We start from the raw sequence: 21,371 nt of genomic DNA, 5'->3' as shown, positions 1-21,371 counted from the left end.
CTACAAGGAGATCCAACCAGTCCATCCTAAAGGAAATCATTCCTGAATATTCATTGGAAGGACTGATGTTGAAGCTGAAGTTCTGATACTTTGGCCACCTGATGTGAAGAACTGACTCATTGGAAAAGACCCTGATGCTGGGAAAGATTGGAGGTGGGAGGAGAAGGGGACAACAGAGGATGAGATGGCATCACTGACTCGATGGACATGAGTTTGAGCAAGCTCCAGGAGTTGGTGGTGGGCAGGGAGGCCTGGCACGCTGCAGTCCATGGGGTCACAAAGAGTCAGACATGACTGAGAGACTAAACGGAACTGAAATGACATCACGAAAAAGATAAAAAAGATCAACATTGTTTTTAACATTAAATTATTTTTAAAAGTGTTGTTAAGCTTCTTTTCATGAATTATTATAGAATTTTTAAATGTTCCTTATCTATCATATTTTTATATTATGAAGCACATCTCATTATGTATATATATGCATGTATATACCCATCTCATTATGGGTATATATATGATGAAGCTATATTAAATGTTCAATAAATTTATTGACAGCATTTTTATTTTAATACATATTTATTAACATATATTTATACATTGCTTTACTGAGCATCTACTAGATACCAAGTATTGTGCGTGCAAACAAAGATCTTCCCTCAGATCGTCCTTCTTATTGAGGGCCAGGAATTCTGTCTTCTAAAGGAATGACAACAGGATACAGGGACTCAAAGAATGATCTGCCTTTGAGACACAATAAGATGGTAAACAGTTTCCAACCAACCTAATAAACCTTCAAGAAAGATGCTGCTAGAGAAGGTATACTGATTTCTATAGAAGCAGATGAGACACACAAGAGACACACAGAATACCTCACTGAAAATGCTTAAGCAAATTTCAAGGAATAAAATAAATTAAAACCTAAAACTTAATCTAACTATCCAAGTGGTTTTTGTCATGCTTAACCACTCAAATCTCCCCGTTACCTTCATATGGAATCATAGGATTTCTCCATTTAAGGACTATTTCCAGATTAGAAACAACGCAGTAAAAACTTTGCAAAATTTTTTTCTATAAAAGCAAAGTGTAATGCTATTGATGTGTCTCTGCTGTTAGTATTTGTCCACATACATGTGGTTCCTACCTTCTGTCTCTATGGAGAGCATTAATGGATTCACGGGTCCTCCACAGTTCATTCCTAATGCTGACTATGGTCTAGAGAAGCAAGAAATAGAGAAAATAAGTCTTTGATTTGAATTTAATCCATATTCCTAAAAATTCATAATAACATGATAATGATATTTCAAAAATGTTCTTTTTCAAAAAGTGACGAGTGTTTGTATGCTCAAAGTGCTATCATATCATCTCATTTTTACATGAGACACTTCTCTTTAAAGATATACAAACATGAGTAAAATTTTTAGGTTTTAAAAATAAGTCACAATAGTCTTTTGCCTGAGTTTCGTTGTTGCCCAGAACATCTTCCCCAAAGGCATCTGCAAAAAGCAGCTGGATTATTTTATTTCTCTTGGCTCAAGAAATCTTTCACTTGTACCTCCTATTGAAAGTTTCTTATCTTTCCATTTCATGTGCATTGAGATTCATCATTTCTCTTGGCATTCACCAAGTCTCTTTGAGTTAATAATCATCAGCTCAGTTCTCATACAGGATTTTTCTCACCAAACTTAGCTGCTTCCTGAACTGCACCCTAAGAGCAAGTCCTGACCTGACCCAGCCTGGCCCAGGCTCCTGGGGCACCATGTACCAGACCACAGGTCTGTATGGGAGATTAGATTTCATTATTCTACATTGATAGGCAGCTGCGGCTATGCCCTGTGGCCTTCTCTCCTCCCTATTAATAATCTGAAGAGGGACTGGGCACTTGGGGAACGTTCTTCCATAGAATAGCCTACAAGAGAAAGAGGGTGGGGCAGGGAAATAAAGTGAGCTACAGACTTGAAGTCACATTGTCTGGTTGGGTACCTGCTCTTTGTGGCCCTTCTGAGTGACTCGTGCCTGTCTACCTCTTCATTCAAATATTCAAACAATTTCTACATGCCTAGCATAGGTCATGGTGAATCAGTGGAATCTACATCATTAATATCAATGTTATCATATGGTACATACCGTCCTGCAATTGAGAAGCATTAAAGGTTAGCACATATGGATGTATCATGGTATATCCAGAGAACAGGCATCATGACTTAGTCATTTGCAACGGAAGGATACTTCCTGTTTCCAACTTTTCCTCTGTTTCCAACTTTTCAGAATTAATAAGCAGTGTTGCAGTGAACAAAGTGGTTCATACCTTCTTGTGCATATATGTGCAAGTTCCAGGTTTTAAGTTTTCCCCCAGATATTAAGTTTAATAGATAGTAGCCATTTGTCCCCTTTGGGCACACACACACACAAATGAATATTTGAATAGTTGTATGTGTCGTACAAGGTCTGCAAGATATACCCCAAACCGATAACCTCTAGAAAACTAGGGACCAGATTTGGGCTGGGAATTATGGCTGAAAAGGACTTTACCCTTATCTGTAATATTTTAACTGTTTTAAAATACAAGGCAAACAGATTCAAGTCTTATTTGTATAATTTTAAATGTTTTCAGGGCAGGAATAGAGGTGCAGACATAGAGAATGGATGTGTGGACACAGTAGGGGATGGGTGAGATGAATTGGGAGAGTAGGACCGATACATATACACTGAAAAGTGAACGTGTTAGTGTTCCGTCACGTCCGACTCTTTGCGATCCCATGGACTGTAGTCCACCAGCCTTCTCTGTCCATGGACTTCCAGAAAAAATACTGGAGTGGGTTGCCATTCCCTTCTTCAGATATATACACGACCATGAGTACAGCAGATAGCTAGTGAGAAGCTGCCATATAGAACAGAGAGCTCAGGGCTCTGAGATGGCCTGGAGGGGTGAGATGGGGCAGGGGAGGGAGGGAGGCTCTAGAAGGAGGAGATTTATGTAAACATATAACTGATTTACTCCACTGTACAGCAGAAACGAACAAAACATTGTAAAGCTATTATGCTCCAATTAAAAAAAGATAAACATTTAAAAAGTGAAACAAACTGCTCAGTGAGAATGACTTTTCTTCCGCTTTTATTCAATGTAGGAGGTGGAACAGCTTCTCGTTGGTCGCCCCCATGCCTAACTCCAGCCAGAAGCCTTGCTGGGTGTGCAGTGAGGCAGTCAGGGGCTTGGCTGCCTGAGCTGCTGATGAAAACGCACGCAGATCTGAAAGGCCATCGCCCAGAGGCAGCGGCCCAGCCCATGCCTGGGTGGTCACAAGACTTACTCTCCACCCGCACTGCTACCCAGAGCAACTGCAATATGGGAACTCTAATTTCTCTTTGATTGAAAAACATCACAGATGATCATATTTTGAAGACCTTCCTTAGGATCTGACTGTACTGATTATGATGATGAAAGGAACGCCTACAAGTGGAGTTACACATGGGAGGGCAAATCAACAACTGATTGAAACATGATAAAGTAGTTGCAGAATGTACGCTTAAAAAAAACAGGAAGCATTTCTAATCCCTTTGATGAAAAAATATTTCACTGGGATTTTGCTTTTTTAAGTTTCCTCTCTCTTATGCTTCTTTCACTTTTCTGTCTCAACTCTTCCCTTTGAAAACTCCTGAACATTTTCTTTATGTACTGCTGCTGCTGCTAAGTCGATTCAGTCGTGTCCGACTCTGTGCGACCTCATAGACGGCAGCCCACCAGGCTCCCCCATCCCTGGGATACTCCAGGCAAGAACACTGGAATGGGTTGCCATTTCCTTCTCCAATGCATGAAAGTGAAAAGTGAAAGTGAAGTCGCTCAGTCGCATCCGACTCTTCGCGACCCCATGGACTGAAGCCTACCAGGCTCCTCCGTCCATGGGATTTTCCAGGCAAGAGTACTGGAGTGGGTTGCCATTGCCTTATCCATTCTTTATGTACAGATGAACTAATTCCCCCACGTTCCCAACTTTTAAATTATAATACATAGAATCTTAGGATACTGAGTTGTCAAATTAAGGAATTGTGGGCAGAAGAAAGCCTTGTCTGCATGTAAGCTTTATTTTGAAGTTTTGGGAGGAGACTTATTATCTATGGACACTGGAGTAATTTAAAGATATCAAAATTGAATAGGCAGAGTCCTCTCAAAGTTAAACTTTATCTACTAAGGCAGTGAACAAGACAGTTGTACATCAGAGGTAGCATGTGCTGGGGTTGGAACTGCCCACTCTTTAGGGGGCAACAGGTAAGGGAACATTTATGTTCCTCATCTACATGTAAATAAGGTTAGGTTTGTATCTCCTTAAGAATGTCACTATGCAGTCTTCTAAAAATACTGCAAATGGGCAATACAAATTATACTGTAATTAATTGCATATATCACCATTGCCATTAATTCATAGTTCTTAACTGGATAGAAAAGTTATGATGTACTTGATCCTTGTGAACATCAGATTAACCTGATCTATTATATTCAGGAAAAGCTATGCAATTAAGTGTATTAAATAGGCCAAAGACAGATGTGCAGTTTTGTATTTTGAGCGTATTACAGGTTTTCCTAACATATTTAGTTTGACCCTTCTGATACAAATGCCACTTTTTTCTCTTGGGGTAAAAGCTGAGAATATTTGAGTTGAATTAAAAGAAATTTGAAGAATTGAAAAATGAATGAAATAATAAGTTTAAAATAACTTTCTTAATTAAATTTGAAAATCATGAAGTAGATAATTTTTTCAAGAAAATTAAATTATCAAAGTTAACTGAAGAAAGTATGAAGAAGTATGAAGAGATTACTAAGCCTGAGGAAACAGAAAACTTTATCTAAATACTATAAAGATTCCAATGTCCTCGGGTCTTCTTGAATTGTGTCTATTTAACTCTTGAACTGTGAACTGAAAATTTTATCTAAATATTATAAAGGTTCCCATGTCCTAAGCTTTTACTCTTGAACTTGGTCTAAAGAAATAAATGGTCCTTATGTTAGAAAAATTGTTAAGATGAATAATAACTAGTTGCTTACATGTAGCTACCAAACCTCAAATGCTCAAAACCAACAAAAATCATATTGAGAGAGAAAAAGAGACTATTCTGATTCATAAATAATGCAATTCTAAATAAAAAATGAGCAAATAAAATCTAAAGTGTAGTTAGAGAATAATTTACTATAAACAGGTTTAGCTTTTAGTCCCCACAATCCCAGGAATATTTACTATCAGGGATGCTATTAGTGCAATGCTTTCAAGAAGAGAAAACATGGGATATAAAACAAATAAATTCAAAATCAATTCTGACTGCATACCCCCAAAAAATTTCTTAAAAAAGAAAAAGAAAATGACTTTCCCCATACTAGAAGGAATCTCAAACAGACAACTAACACCATAGTATTTAATGAAGAAATACTAGAAAAACACCCATTAAAGTTGATCCAATTTAAGATCATCTGATACAAGCCCCATCATCTCTTGCATTAATGAATTTTGTTGTGAAAGATCTGGAGCCTCCCAGGAATTAAGACATGAAAGAGAAATGAGAGGTTTAGATACTAGAAAGAAAGACACTGAAACAAACCTTTTGATTGCCTACCTAGCAGCAAGAGATTCAAGCTAAACCAATATTTGAAATTACTAAGAGTTCAGAAAGGTTTTTCTTTACAAGATACCAATTCAGAAATCCATAACCGTCATCAATCTAGCTACAAAAAAGGTAAAATTAGAAAAACCTTTATTCACAATAGCAATAAATATGTGATACCCAGGGTGTCCCCAGTGAGAAACACAGAATGATAAGAAGTAAGCTACATATAACCTTTTTTTACTGAGAACTTTTACTGAGAAAGAGCTGAAAAAAGTAGAGACCTAAATACCACAAAGATGACAGATATTGTCACAACAACATATAGGTTTAATGCAAGTCTAAATGAAATACTAACAGACTAATTTGGCATCTTACAAACGATTTTAAAGATTTCCTAGAAGAATAATTGTTTATTAACAGTACTGACTCAATGTACATGAGTTTGAGCAAGCTCAGAGAGATGATGAAGGACAGGGAAGCCTGGCATGCTGCAGTCCATGGGGTTTCAAAGAGTCAGACACGACTGAGTGACTGAACAACACTTGAAAAATAAGAGTGATGCTATCAAGATGGTGGAAAAGCAAGCCCTGGATCCTCCTTTCCATCAAGATACACTGACTGAACAACAATACAAGAACATTCGGCTTCTGCCTGGAGAAGAAAGGGAAGATCTGGACCACAGACCACTATTATGATTTTTTCTGTCTAATGCAGTGGCTTCTGTCTAACCTGTCTCATCACATTCTAGATGCCTTCAGTTCAGTCTCTCAGTCCTGTCCGACTCTTTGTGACCCCATGGACTGCAGCATGCCGGGCAACCCTGTCCATCACCAACTCCCAGAGTTTACTCAAACACATGTCCCTTGAGTCAGTGATGCCATCCAACCACCTCATCCTCTGCCGTCCCCTTTCTCCTCCCATCTTCAATCTTTCCCAGCATGAGGGTATTTTCCAGTGAGTCAGTTCTTCTCATCAGGTGGCCAAAGTACTGGAGTTTCAGCTTCAGCATCAGTCCTTCCAATGGGTATTCAGGACTGATTTCCTTTAGGATGGACTGGTTGGATCTCCTTGCAGTCCAAGGGACTCTCAAGAGTCTTCTCCAACATCGCAGTTCAAAAGCATCAGTTCTTCGGTGCTCAGCTTTCTTTAGAGTCCACCTCTCACATCCATACATGACCACTGGAAAAACCATAGCTTTGACTAGATGGACCTTGGTTACCAAAGTAATGTCTCTGCTTTTTAATATGCTATCTAGGTTGGTCATAACTTTTCTTCCAAGGAGTAAGCGTCTTTTAATTTCATGGCTGCAGTCACAATCTGCAGTGATTTTGGAGCCCCCCAAAATAAAGTCTGTCACTGTTTCCCCATCTATTTGCCATGAAGTGATGGGGCCAGATGCCATGATCTTAGTTTTCTGAATGTTGGGTTTTAAGTCAACTTTTTCACTCTACTCTTCCGCTTTCATCAAGAGGCTCTTGAGTTCTTCACTTTCTGCCATAAGGTTGGTATCATCTGTATGTCTGAGGTTATTGATATTTCTCCCAGCAATCTTGATTCCAGCTTCTGCTTCCTCCAGCCCAGCATTTCTCATGATGTACTCTGCATATAAGTTAAATAAGCACGGTGACAATATACAGCCTTGATTTACTCCTTTCGCAATTTGGAACTAGCCTGTTGTTCCATGTCCAGTTCTAACTGTTGCTTTTTGACTTGCATACAGATTTCTCAGGAGGCAGGTCAGGTGGTCTGGTATTCCCATCTCTTTCAGAATTTTCCACAGTTTGTTGTGATCCACACAGTCAAAGGCTTTGGCATAGTCAATAGCAGAAATAGATGTTTTTCTGGAACTCTCTTGCTTTTTCAATGATCCAACAGATGCTGGCAATTTGATCTCTGGTTCCTCTGCCTTTTCTAAATCCAGCTTGAACATCTGGAAGTTCATGGTTCACCTACTGTTGAAGCCTGGCTTGGAGAATTTTGAGCATTACTTTGCTAGTGTGTGAGATGAGTGCAATTGTGCAGTAGTTTGAGTATTCTTTGGCATTGCCTTTCTTTGGGATTGGAATGAAAACTGATCTTTTCCAGTCCTGTGGCCACTGCCGAGTTTTCCAAATTTGCTGGAATATTGAGTGAAGCACTTTAAAAGCATCAATTTTTAGGATTTGAAATGCTCAACTGGAATTCCATCACCTCCACTAGCTTTGTTCATAGTGATGCTTCCTAAGGCCCACCTGACTTCGCATTTTAGGATGTCTGACTCTAGGTGAATGATCGCACCATCGTCATTATCTGGGTCATGAAGATCTTTTTTGTATAGTTCTTCTGTGTATTCTTGCCACCTCTTCTTAATATCTTCTGCTTCTGTTAGATCCATACCACTTCAGTCCTTTATTGTGCCCATCTTTGCATGAAATATTCCCTTGGTATCTCTGATTTTATTGAAGAGATCTCTAGTCTTTTCCATTCTATTTTTTTCCTCTATTTCTTTGCATTGATCACTGAGGAAAGCTTTCTTATCTCTCCTTGCTCTTCTTTGGAACTCTGCACTCAAATGGGTTTATCTTTCCTTTTCTCCGTTGCTTTTTGCTTCTCCTCTTTTCACAGCTGTTTGTTAGGCCTCCTCAGACAACCATTTTGCCTTTTTGCATTTCTTTTTCTTGGGGATGGTCTTGATCTCTGCCTCCTGTACAATGTCACGAACCTTCATCTGTCTATCAGATCTAATCCCTTGAATCTATTTGTCATTTCCACTGTATAATCGTTAGGGATTTAATTTAGGTCGTACCTGAATGGTCTAGTGGTTTTCCCTACTTTCTTCAATCTAAGTCTGAACTTGGCAATAAGGAGCTCACACAGTCAGCTCCCAGTCTTGTTTTTGCTGATTGTATAGAGCTTCTCCATCTTTGGCTGCAAAGACTTATAATCAATATGATTTCCACATTGACATTCTGGTGATGTCTATGTGTAGAGTCTTCTCTTGTGTTGTTGGAAGAGGGTGTTTGCTATGACCAGTGCTTTCTCTTGGAAAACTCTGTTAGCCTTTGCCCTGCTTCATTCTGTACTCTAAGGCCAAATTTGCCCGTTACTCCAGGTATTTCTTGACTTCCTACTTTTGCATTCTAGATGCCTAGGGATCACAGAAAACAAAGACAGCAGTTTGAACTAACACAAAGGTCAAAGAAAAAATGTACACAGACACACAGACATATAGATAGACAGACAGACACATACACATGTCCTATAACTAACAAAAACTACAAATAATCTAATTTTTAAAATGAACAGAATTTCTACGAATAGACACTTTTCCAAAGAAGACATACAAATGGCCAACAGGAACATGAGAAGACACTCATCAGGAACTTGCAAATTAAAACCACAATGAGATATCACTTCATTCCTATTAGAACATCTATTATCAAAAACACAAGAAGTAACAAGTGTTGGTGAGGATGTGCAGAAAAGGAAACCATTGTGCACTATTGATGGGAATGTAGACTGATGCAGCCACTATGGAAAACAGTTTGGAGATTCCTCAAAAAATCAGAGATAGAACTATCATACGATCCATAAAGTCCATTCCAGAATATTTATCCAAAGGAAACAAGAACAGTAACTCAAAAAGATAGTCTCACACCCATTTTCACTGCAGCATTGTTTACAATAGCCAAGACATGGAAGCAACCTAAATGTCCACTGATGGATGAATGGATAAAGGAAATGTGATATATCTATATCTATCTGTCTATATATAAAATATATAAATGAACCATAAGAAGGAGGAAATTTTTTCATTTGCAACAACGTGGATGGACCTCGAAGGCATTATTTTATTTGAAATAGTAGACAGTGGAAGAGTAATACTGCATGATCTAACTTGTATGTGGAATCTTAAAAAAAAAAACAGCAAAAATACCCCAAAACCAAAAATAGACCAGTGATTGCTGAAGCAGGATATAGGAGGTAGACAAAATGGATGAAGGTGATCAGAAGATGCAAAGTTCCAGTTAAAAAGTAAATAAGCTCTGATACAGCATGGTGACTATAGTTAGTAATATAGTTAGTTGTATATTCAAAAGTTGCTAAGAGAGTTGATCTTAAACATTCTTACTGAAAGAAAAACTGTTTGTAACTATGTGTCGTGGAGGACATTGACTAGACTAATGGTGAGCATAACACAGTTGTACATACATTGAATTATTATGTTGTACATCTGCAACTAATGTAATGTTATATATCAATTATATCTCAATAGGAAAAACAAACAAACAAAAATGGAAACTATCAACTTTGGGTTACTTTGTGAATTATCCCATGTGAGTTAAATTGATGGTGTGAAAGATCATAATGAATGCATTTTGAATTGAAGAAAGCAAATTTGTTCTATAATATGCTAATGGTATCATAAAGCTGCTACTGCTGCTAAGTCACTTCAGTCGTGTCCGACTCTGTGCGACCCCATAGATGGCAGCCCACCAGGCTCCCCCATCCCTGGGATTCTCAAGGCAAGAACACTGGAGTGGGTTGCCATTAAAGCTAGAATGATTAAAAAATATTCTTGTGTTAAAAATAAAATTAAAAGCAATTGAGCCAAATAAATGGCAATAAAACACATTCTAAAATGGTAAAAATTATAATATATACTAAATAAACCACTACATAGAATTTTAAAAAAGGAAAAGATTAACTTGAAGTCAGAGAAAACTGGCTATTTAAATGCAAAGTAAGAGTAAGGGAATACCCTCACTTTCTAATATGTATCAAAATAACAGCCAGCTATATTTAAACTTTAAGAAAAAGAGACACAGACGTACAGAACAGACTTTTGAACTCTGTGGGAGAAGGTGAGGGTGGGATGTTTCGAAAGAACAGCATGTATACTGTCTATGGTGAAACAGATCACCAGCCCAGGTGGGATGCATGAGACAAGTGCTCGGGCCTGGTGCACTGGGAAGACCCAGAGGAATCGGGTGGAGAGGGAGGTGGGAGGAGGGATCGGGATGGGGAATATGTGTAAATCTATGGCTGATTCATATCAATGTATGAGAAAACCCACTGAAATGTTGTGAAGTAATTAGCCTCCAACTAATAAAAAAAAAAAAAGAAAAGAAAAAAAAATGTTAAAAAGCAATCAAATAGTGTTAAAACAAATACAGCTAAAAAGTCATTTGATTTCTTAATGGTAAGAACTTTCCTAGCATAAAGCTGTGTAAAAAGACAGGAATGTTAAGATTGAGAGCACTTTCATAAGAATTGAAAATGTCTATATAACAAGACACATTATAAATAAGATTAAAGAAAATAACTATAAAGAAAGGTTCTGCACAGTTAAGCTTAACATTTAAAAAGTTAAAATCCATTAATAAATCAAGTTGATGCATCAGTACAAATGAGCAGCAAACAGCAGAAAGGAAATATAACTACCTTCTAAACTATGTGGGGAAAAGGAAGTTTCATTTCACCCTTAATCAGAGAAATAGAAATTATGGCAAATAAACTATATCCTCCTCATAAAATTAACAAAATTTAAAATTGTTAATAGTCAATATTAACAAAGATTCAGAGAGTTACTTGAACTCACTAGGAGTGTAATTTGGTATATCCTTTTTAAATAGCAATTTTGTATGAAGAGTCTTTAAAATGTTCCCACTTCTCACTTAGTGATTCCACTTCACAAAATATACACTCATGAAATAAGTGGGGAGCCATGTACAAAGATTAAGGTATGAAGATTTCAGTAGTAAATGTTGAAATTATAGCAAAAGTTGGAAATAACCCAAATATCCAACAACAGAGGAGGTGTTAGATAAATATTGCTCAGTCCATTTAAGTAAAAAATATACAACCATTAAGATGTTCTTGAAGAACTGTAACAGCAATGGGAAAACACCCACAATATAACTTACAGTTATAGAACTATATGATCAACACATTTTGCAGTATGATGTAAACTATATTTGAAATATTTGCAGAGAAAATAAGAAACCAAAAATATTAACAATAGTTAGAGATTGATTGCAGTTTTAATTTTGCTCTTTGCTCGTCTCTGAATTTTCCAAACTTTACAATAAATATGTAGCACTTTATGACTGGAAATAAGCTATTTTAAGAAATACATTCCTAATAGTGGATTAGAAGAAGGAAAACCTACTAACCTAGTTCTTAGCTGTGTTGATAATTTTGAAGCTTGAATGACAATAAAAACAGCTTATAATGAGCTTCAAAAAAGAAAGACGCTCCTAGATTTTTCTTTGATCATATTAGCAGCTTGAAAATATTCCCCAAATTAAGGAATGGCCCATGGCAGTTCACCACACCAATGCAAGTCCAGATTAATTGTGCTTTGATTGTTCTTTTCCTCTTTGGTCTCACCTGGTGATGTGGGTTGCTGCCATTGGTTTGCTGAGCCTGAGATAGTCTTTGAAGCTTTTGTTTGAAGGTCTCTGAGGCTGCTATTTCTACTGGTTCAGTTGTACACTCATACATTGGTCCTTCAGATCTATTACACTGACTGGAGAGCCTGTTATAAAAGTAGGATTTTATGAGAGGTTGTAATAAGTTTTAATGATCAGGTGTGACATTGAGGAGAATCTTGTTAGAAAATGTTAAGTCAGTTATTCAATCTAATATAAAAAAAAAATAACAACATAGTAGTTCAGCTTTTTCTCTGTGCTGTCTCTCTCTTTCAACTACTTAGTTGATATGGAGCTAATTAACCAACAAGAGGAACAAAACTTCCATTCCCTTTCCTCTTGATAATCTAGAAATGAGAATGTAAAGAAGTTCAGGGATGACTACAGAAAATCTCCCAGGTCATCCTGTCCGGGTCAGACACTAGGGGTAAATGCAGACATGTGTTTATTACCAACATAGCTAAAATAGCATAGAGTAGAGTAGTTTAAGGTCAGGCATATTTCATTTTATACAACTGCATTTAATTTCATTCCCTCATTCAAAAGCTATTTAAAGTATCTTACCATCTTGAGTTATTGCAGACAAAAAAGACTTAAAAAAAAAAAAAAAAAGAGAACTCCCTGCTCATAGAGAATTTATGTCTAATGAACAGACAAATACAATCATTTCTGACATAGCGCACTTATTTTTACAGAATGCAATGAGAGTATAAGAAAATAAGTGATTACTCTGCGGTACACTGCACTTGTGTGTTTACGGGGCCGGCACTTTCTGGTGAACAGAATATAACACACTGACATTTTAAGAACCTTTAGCTCTGCACGTTGCTGTTGTTCAGTTCCTCACTCATCTCTGACTCTGAAACCCCACGGACTGCAGCATGCCAGGCTTCCTGTCCTTCATCAACTCCAGAGTTTGCTCAAACTCATGTCCACCGAGTCATTGATGCCATCCAACCATCTTGTCCTCTATCATCCCCTTCTCTTCCTTCCTTCAATCTTCCCCAGCATCAGGGTCTTTTTTTTAACGAACCAGCTCTTTGCATAAGGTGGCCAAAGTATTGCAACTTCAACTTCAGCATCAATCCTTCCAATGAATATTCAGGACTGATTTCCTTTAGGATGGACTGATTGGATCTCCTTGCAGTCCAAGGGATGCTCAAGAGTCTTCTCCAACACCACAGCTAAAAAGTATCAATTCCTCAGCGTTCAACTTTCTTTACTGTCCAATTCTCACATCCATACATGACTACTGGAAAAACCATAGCTTTGACTAGATGGACCTTTTTCAGCAAAATAATGTCTCTGCTTTTAGTATGCTGTCTAGGTTTGTCATAGTTTTTTCCTTCCGAAGAAGCAAGTGTCTTTTAACTTCATAGCTGCAGTCACCATCTGCAGTGATTTTGGAGCCCAAGAAAATAAAATCTGTCACTGTTTCCATTGTTTCCCTACCTATTTGCCATGAAGTGATGGGACAGGATGCCATGATCTTCATTTTTTGAATGCTGAGTTTTAAGCCAGCTTTTTCACTCTCCTCTTTCACATTTATCAAGAGGGTCTTCAGTTCCTCTTCACTTTCTGCCATAAGGATGGTTTCATCTGCATATCTGAGGTTATGATATTTCCTCAGGCAATCTTGATTCCAGCTTGCCCTTCATCAATCCAGAATTTCACATGATGTACTCTGCATAAAGTTAAATAAGCAGGGTGACAATATACAGTCTTGATGTATAAAGCTGTATACAGATGTATATAGCTCTTTCCCAAGTTTGAACCAGTCTACTGTTCCATGCCTGGTCCTAACTGTTGGTTTCTTGACCTGCATACAGGTTTCTCAGGGGGCAGGTAAGGTGGTCTGTTATCATGTCTTTAAGAATTTTCCACAGTTTGTTGTGATCCACACAGTCAAAGGCTATAGCATAGTCAATGAAGCAAAAGTAGATGTTTTTCTGGAATTTTCTTCCTTTTTCTATGATCCAATGGATATTGGCAAGTCCTAGCTTTGCATAGGGCTTACAATTCCCTTTTTTCATCTTATCTCCATAAACACTACTCTGGGAGTAGGAAGAACAAGTTATCTCTATCATCACGTGAAAAAAACAAAGTCTTAGAAACATTCCCCAAGGCCACTCACTGGATAAGAACAAGACTTCTTTATCTTTCTGTCCCAGATTTAAACGTCACTAGAACAAAGCTAGTGGATGTGATGGAATTCCAGTTGAGCTATTTCAAATCCTAAAAGATGATGCTGTGAAAATGCTGCACTCAATATGCCAGCAAATTTGGAAAACTCAGCAGTGGCCACAGGACTGGAAAAGGTCAGTTTTCATTCCAATCCCTAAGAAAGGCAATGCCAAAGAATGCTCAAACTACCACACAATTGCACTCATCTCACATGCTAGTAAAGTAATGCTCAAAATTCTCCAAGCCAGGTCTCAGCAATACGTGAACTGAGAACTTCCAGGTGTTCAAGCTGGATTTAGAAAAGGCAGAGGAACCAGAGATCAAATTGCCAACATCTGTTGGATCATTGAAAAAGCAAGAGAGTTCCAGAAAAACATCTATTTCTGCTATTGACTATGCCAAAGCCTTTGACTGTGTGGATCACAACAAACTGTGGAAAATTCTGAAAGAGATGGGAATACCAGACCACCTGACCTGCCTCTTGAAAAACCTGTATGCAGGTCAGGAAGCAACAGTTAGAACTGGGCATGGAACAACAGACTGGTTCCAAATAGGAGAAGGAATATGTCAAGGCTGTATATTGTCACCCTGCTTATTTAACTTGTTTGCAGAGTACATCATGAGAAACGCTGGGCTGGAAGAAGCACAAGTTGGAATCAAGATTGCTGGGGAGAAATATCAATAACCTCAGAAATGCAGATGACACCACCCTTATGGCAGGAAGTGAAGAGGAACTAAAAAGCCTCTTGATGAAAGTGAAAGAGGAGAGTGAAAAAGTTGGCTTAAAGCTTAACATTCAGAAAACTAAGATCATGGCATCTGGTCCCATCACCTCATGGGAAATAGATGGGGAGCCAGTGGAAACAGTGTCAGACTTTATGTTTTTGGGCTCCAAAATCAGTTCAGATGGTGACTGCAGCCATGAAATTAAAAGACGCTTACTCCTTGGAAGAAAAGTTATGACCAACCTAGATAGCATATTAAAAAGCGGAGACATTACTTTGCCAACAAAGGTCCATCTGGTCAAGGCTATGGTTTTTCCAGTGGTCATGTATGGATGTGAGAGTTGGACTGTGAAGAAAGCTGAGCACCGAAAAATTGATGCTTTTGAATTGTGGTGTTGGAGGACTCTTGAGAGTCCTTTTGACTGCAAGGAGATTCAACCAGTCCATCCTAAAGGAGATCAGTCCTGGGTGTTCATTGGAAGGACTGATGCTGAAGCTGAAACTCCAATACTTTGATCACCTCATGTGAAGAGTTGACTCATTGGAAAAGACCTTGATGCTGGGAGGGATTGGGGGCAGGAGAAGGGGATGACAGGATGAGATGGCTGGATGGCATCACCGACTCGATGGACATGAGTTTGAGTAAACTCCGGGAGTTTGTGATGGACAGGGAGGCCTGGCGTGCTGCAATTCATGGGGTCGCAAAGAGTCAGACATGACTGAGCAACAGAACTGAACTGAACTGAACTGAACGTCTTCCAACACTGGATAATTAATTACTCCTTGTGACACTTCATACTCCATTCTAAGAGACCCATGTTATCAATCCAACCATCCATCAATTCCTCTATCATGCATCCACTCATTTTATTATTCAGTCCATCAGTATTCAGCAAATATTTATTGTGCATTTATCATACTGAGATGCTGCTGTAAATTCTGGAAATACAACTGGAAACAATAAAAGTTCCCTCCCCCAATGGAGTTTCCATTAAAGCGAAAAAAGTGAATATATAGAACATCAGATGCTGATGAAATACTTTTGAAGAGAAATAAAACAAGGGAGGGAGTTTGGGAGTGTCAGAGTGGGGACAGGGGATAAAATGGTAAAATAGGTAGTCAGGCAGGGCCTTAAGGATGAGCTGACATCTGACTAGACCTTTTGCGAGTATTTAAGAGGTAAGGAGTCCAGCCATGCAAAGAGGTGGTCTAAGGATACCAGTTCTTTAAAGTAAAGGTTTTAATTGTGAGACTGGGGGATAGGGCTTAGTCCTATGGTGAGGAGGGAGGAACAGAACTGGAGAACAGAGGTGTGGAGGGGAGAATGGACCTGGAGAGGTTCCCAGCGTGGCTCAAACACGCAGGAGTTTTCTAAGTCATCTTACAGTGTTCAGTCTTTAGCTTAAAAACAATGCGAAGCTAATGGAGGGGCTTAAGGCCTACAGTAAGTTTGGGAGAAATGAATGTGTGAGGAATACCATCTTACTTTGTTTTTTTTTTAGAGATCAGCCAGGCTTCTGTGGCCAAAAGAAATGCAAATAAGAGCATCAATCTTGGTGTTCTAACTATGAGAATGGAGGGATCTGGAGAAGATTTCAAGTATGCAATAAATCCAGCTGACTAATTGTCAGAGTTTAGTGTTACTCTGCTAGGGAAAGGTGAAATAAATGGCTTGAAGATGACAGATGAGTTGCTACCTAATATCTTTGCTTTTATTTTTAAATTTAAATTATTTGTGCTATGTTGAAGATATACATCAAGATGATAGCCAGGACTTCCCTGATGGCGCAGTGGATAAGACTCTGCCTGCCAATGCAGGGGACATGGGTTTGATCTCCAGTCCAGGAAGATTCCATATGCTCCTGAGCAGCTAAATCCCCGTGCCACAACGACTGGGCCGGAGCGCCACAGCCTGTGCTCCACAGCAAGAGAAGCCACCACGATAAGAGCCCCACACACCACAACCAAGAGGAGACCCCACTCACCGCAACCAGAGAAAGCCCGCAAATGCAGCCAAGACCAAGCGCAGCCAAAGAGAAGATGAACTAGAGTTAGCCAAATTCTCTAACTTTATGAGTCCGGTGGTAACCACCTGCTAGGTAAATGTGGTTCAGGTATAGGCATGGTATCTAATTTCCAAGTCAATACGTATTTTTCCTTTCAGAAAGCTATAAAAATATATGAAATTACACCAAACTATAAAGTGACAAAATGACCACACAAATAGGGTCTAGGATTGAGATGGAAATATGCTGATAGATATCTGAGAAGTTTAGAGAATTACAGAAGAAATTAACAAATTAATATCAATTTTATTAAAGTGATCTATTTTTACACTTCTGGTAGATAAAATAAGAGTGCATGGATTATTCTGGCTGCTTTCCTTCCAAAAGTTTCATGATCATAAGCCCATGGAAATAGTGCCTCTTTCTTTATCTTCTGGAGTTTTAAATTATAAAGAAATAGTGACTTCAAACTTTCAGGTCATGATGACTTTTAAAAGGTCACCTTTAGGCTGGTACTCAAGTGTGTGATGGATGATCTCAGTTACCAGGGTGATGGGTGTCCTTTGAGTAGCCCTTTGGAACACAGATTGGAATTCTGAATTTTGCGGATTAACAAAATTCACAACTTTTAATGCAACTGTTTTACTTGGGTGAATTTATCTTAACGAAGTATTAAACATATAGGAAAATGCACATATAGGGATGTTGACTACAGAATTTTAGCGGGGGGCAAAATTTGAAAAGAATCAAAATGTTAAGGGATTGCTTCTAAATTATGGCACTTCTTTATAAGGATGAGAGTGAGGTCATTGAAATGATGGAAGAAGCTACATGCTAAGTTGCTTCAGTTTTGTATGACTCTGCGACCCTACGGACTATAGTCCACCAGGCTCCTCTGTCCACGGGGTTCTCTAGGCAAGAATACTGGAGTGGGTTGTCATTTCCTACTTTCGGGGATCTTCCTGATCCAGGGATTGAACCCACCTCTTTTGTGTCTCTTGCATTGGCTGGCGGGTTCTTTACCACTAGCACCACTAATGACAGGACAAATGCTCTCCATTTAATGTATATGGAAAAAAGAATGAAAATCTGTATCCACAGCATAATTCCTGATTTGGTAATACTGAAATGTGAACAGCATATGGTTGTGAGTGATGGAATGTGTCTTTCTTTTCCTTTTTTAAAATAAAATATTAATTCTGAATTAGGCTTTCCAAAGTAAACCAATGAAAAAGAAAGATGTTGGAGAAAGTTATTCAAATCCTCTAATATTAAAAATCTGTGTCTGTCTGAGGTCTTCAGCTGGGATAACTAAGTGATGGGACGGGCCACTTAAAGGTAGTTTTGTCTCTTGTTCTACTTTAAAATTAAAGGTTGTTTCTAGAGCATCTTACCCCTTCCCCCGCTGCAGATGCCCTGGGCTGGCTGCATAACCCCAGTACCAGGCTTCGGGTTGCCACCCTGCAGGAATCCACTCACCTGGCCCATGCACGATTAGCCATATCCTTTGGATTCACCTTGTGCAGGAGCCATTGCCTTCTTGCAGCTTCTTTCCTCCTACAGCGCCCTTGGAGCAGATTGTTTCTGAGGGTCCTGAGGATGAGTTTTGTATTGTCCTTTGCTGACATCTGCTGGGATGGCCAACAGTACAAAGGGCATCAGATCAGCCTTAACGCAGTCTTCTTTCCTTACTTGGGTGGACTGGCCGCCATGAAAGTTTCTAAGATTATTTCACTAATTTTTATGTCCACAGAAAAATCATTTTACTTGCATCCCATCTGAACTTCTTCACATTCTCTCTCTATTCACATACATATAATATCCATTTCCAAATTAAATACCCCCTAACTTCCACAATAACTCCTCTTCTGGAATGTGGAATTCTAAAGCTAAAAGAGGATGTGAAAGAGAACTATGTCTATGGATGCTAATTGGAGGGATTCTTTGGAAATTTATTTCCAGAAAAATGCCTATAAATTTAATTTTCCATAAAAGTTCAGTGGATTCACAGGCCACCTGAAGTCCATCCATGGACCCCACAAGTAAGCCAAAAGGAAACAAAGTAATGAGAAGTTACAGAATGTTCAACTCTTGAAATCTAAAGTGTAATAACAAAATGACCACATGGTGTCAGTCTAACATCGATAAGACCTATTTTCCCCTAGATAGGAGGATCATACGCTAATAAACCTGAGAAGCTGAGTTAATAAAGTTTAGTAAAGCAATATCCTCTGAAAATTATTTGGCAAGATTGAGGCACTTGACTTTGGTGGACCATTCACGGTAAAGAGATCATGAGGGAAAACTGTCTTCAGTAAAGGTAATTAGTCAACAGCTTTTACTATTTGGAATTTGTGAGTGAGGCCAACTGCATGGAGAAACTGATTTCTACTAAGTGATTTCTGGAAAATCTTAAATGCTCTCTGCCTTAAAAGTATCCTATTTCTCTTTGTTATTATCATGAGATGAATTCTCTTCCTGCATATTTATAGTTTTCTTTAAATCTTTTTTGAAAGTCAGCTATAAAGTCTAGTTTTATACTGGCTCCAGTCAAAACTGAGATAGTAATCTTTCTCTTTTGTTTTTACTAGGAAAAATATACTTGAATTTTAGCGCCGAGGAAAAGACATGTTAAAAAAGAAAACTTCTGAAACGCACTAGCATCTAGAGACCTCATTGCATCGTTTTTTTGTTTTTTGTTTTTTTTACCAAATGAGAGTTTTAAAATTTTTAATCTGTATCCATTTCCGATGCCTCTCCCCTCTTATTCCTCAGATATTTTCTTACACATAGTACCGGTCAGTGGCTTCGGATTAGACTCTGGCCCATTGTCTCCAAAAGGTTTTATTAAAATCTACAGTGTAAAGTATATGTATATTGAGAGATATTTAAGGTTGAGCTTGCCACTTCTTTAATTTTAAATATTGTAATGTATGAAAGGAGTAGAATCTGTGGTCTTCCTGATGGGAACGTTTTTTTCATTGCTGTAGCTCTCATTGATAAGACTTATGAATAGCTTGGTACATTGCATTAAATGTTACCTGGATGCAGTTCTCAACCACGGGATGAGACTTCTGGTGGGACTCACCCTGAAGACTAGATAAGAAACACACTTGGCAGATGTCAAAGTTGAGACACTTCAGACAGCGGTATCTGCCAATTAAAGTGGAAGTGTGACTTACATCACTATTCATAGGTGAGCAAAGAAAATATTAGTCAGAAGAAGGAGCATCCTAAGATAAATAAGAGATATCTGAGGATCTGAGCTATTGAGTGAGTGTATAGTTAGGTCTTCTTTTTATCATTCATTTTATTTGTCATTTTTATAATATGACATCAAATGAATATAATTTTGTCAACAAACTATAGTAAAGAGGCCTGATTTATCCTCTCCCCCACCAAAAAATACCAAGTGTCTTTTATACGCATGGGACTGTGTGCAACAACCCTTAAGATACACTCTGAAGTTTGCGGCCACATTTTGGGTAGCTGCACAAAATGAGCAATTTCAATGCGATTGCCAATCTAAAGAAACCTGGGAGATTTCCAAAAAGTTAGAATTCTAAATTCTCTTGAGAATTTGTGAGATCTGATGATATTGGACCTGCATTTCTGTGTGGTATTGGGGAAAATAAAATCATAGATAAAAGAATCTAAAATAAATGTGTCATTTTTTTTAGAAATTTGTACGTAGGAAGGAATACAGTGAAGAGCGGGAGTTCCCCATCAGCCAAGGTCCAAGTCCAAGCGAAGCCGCTCAGTCGTGTCCAACTCTTTGCGACCCCATGGACTGCAGCCTACCGGGCTCCTCCATCCATGGGATTTTCCAGGCAAAGGTACTGGAGTGGGTTGCCATTTCCTTCTCCAACAGCCAAGACTGAGTGACAAACACAGCCAAGTTTGTGAACACACCAGCTCTGCAGACTCTCTATTATGAACAGTTACAACCTTAAATCGCCTGTCGGAGGAGAGGAGATCTTGAGACATTCTGCTAAGGAAGGGTGTCTTTAGGCACTCAGGGAAAATGTTGTGCTTTTGGGGGGCATTGCTGTGAGAACACACAGTCAAGAATTAGTAACTTTCAAGGATGAATAGAATCATACCATTTGTAAAATATCAGGGATCTATACTTTTTCCAAAAAAAAGCTTTTTATTTTGCATTTGGGTATAGATGATTAACAATGTTGTGACTGTTTCAGGTGGACAAGGAGTCAGACATACACATACATGTATCCACTCTCTCCCAAACTCCTCTCCCAACAAGCTGCCACATAACATTGAGCAGAGTTCCCTGTGCTATACAGTAGGACCTTGTTGGTTGTCCATTTTATATATAGCAGTGTGTACATGTATCTCCCAAAAGTGAAAGTCGCTCAGTCGTGTCCAACTCTTTGCAACTCCATGGACTGTAGCCTGCCAGGCTCCTCTGTCCATGGAATTCTCATTTGTAT

At 38.5% G+C, this 21,371-nt stretch overlaps 1 protein-coding gene across 1 annotated transcript in view; it reads right to left on the bottom strand.

Moving 5' to 3' along the window:
• Nucleotides 1–21,371, bottom strand: part of DYTN (dystrotelin) — a 59,802-nt gene that overhangs the window by 20,493 nt on the left and 17,938 nt on the right. The window contains 2 exon segments of the mRNA XM_043444780.1: nucleotides 18,400–18,548; nucleotides 19,962–20,073. Coding sequence (XP_043300715.1) covers nucleotides 18,400–18,548; nucleotides 19,962–20,073 — 261 coding nt within the window.

The sequence above is a fragment of the Cervus canadensis genome, chromosome 24 (assembly GCF_019320065.1).
Source record: "Cervus canadensis isolate Bull #8, Minnesota chromosome 24, ASM1932006v1, whole genome shotgun sequence".
NCBI lineage: Eukaryota > Metazoa > Chordata > Mammalia > Artiodactyla > Cervidae > Cervus > Cervus canadensis.
Note: the sequence above shows the minus strand (reverse complement) of the source record. Positions and strands in the feature narration are given on the sequence as shown.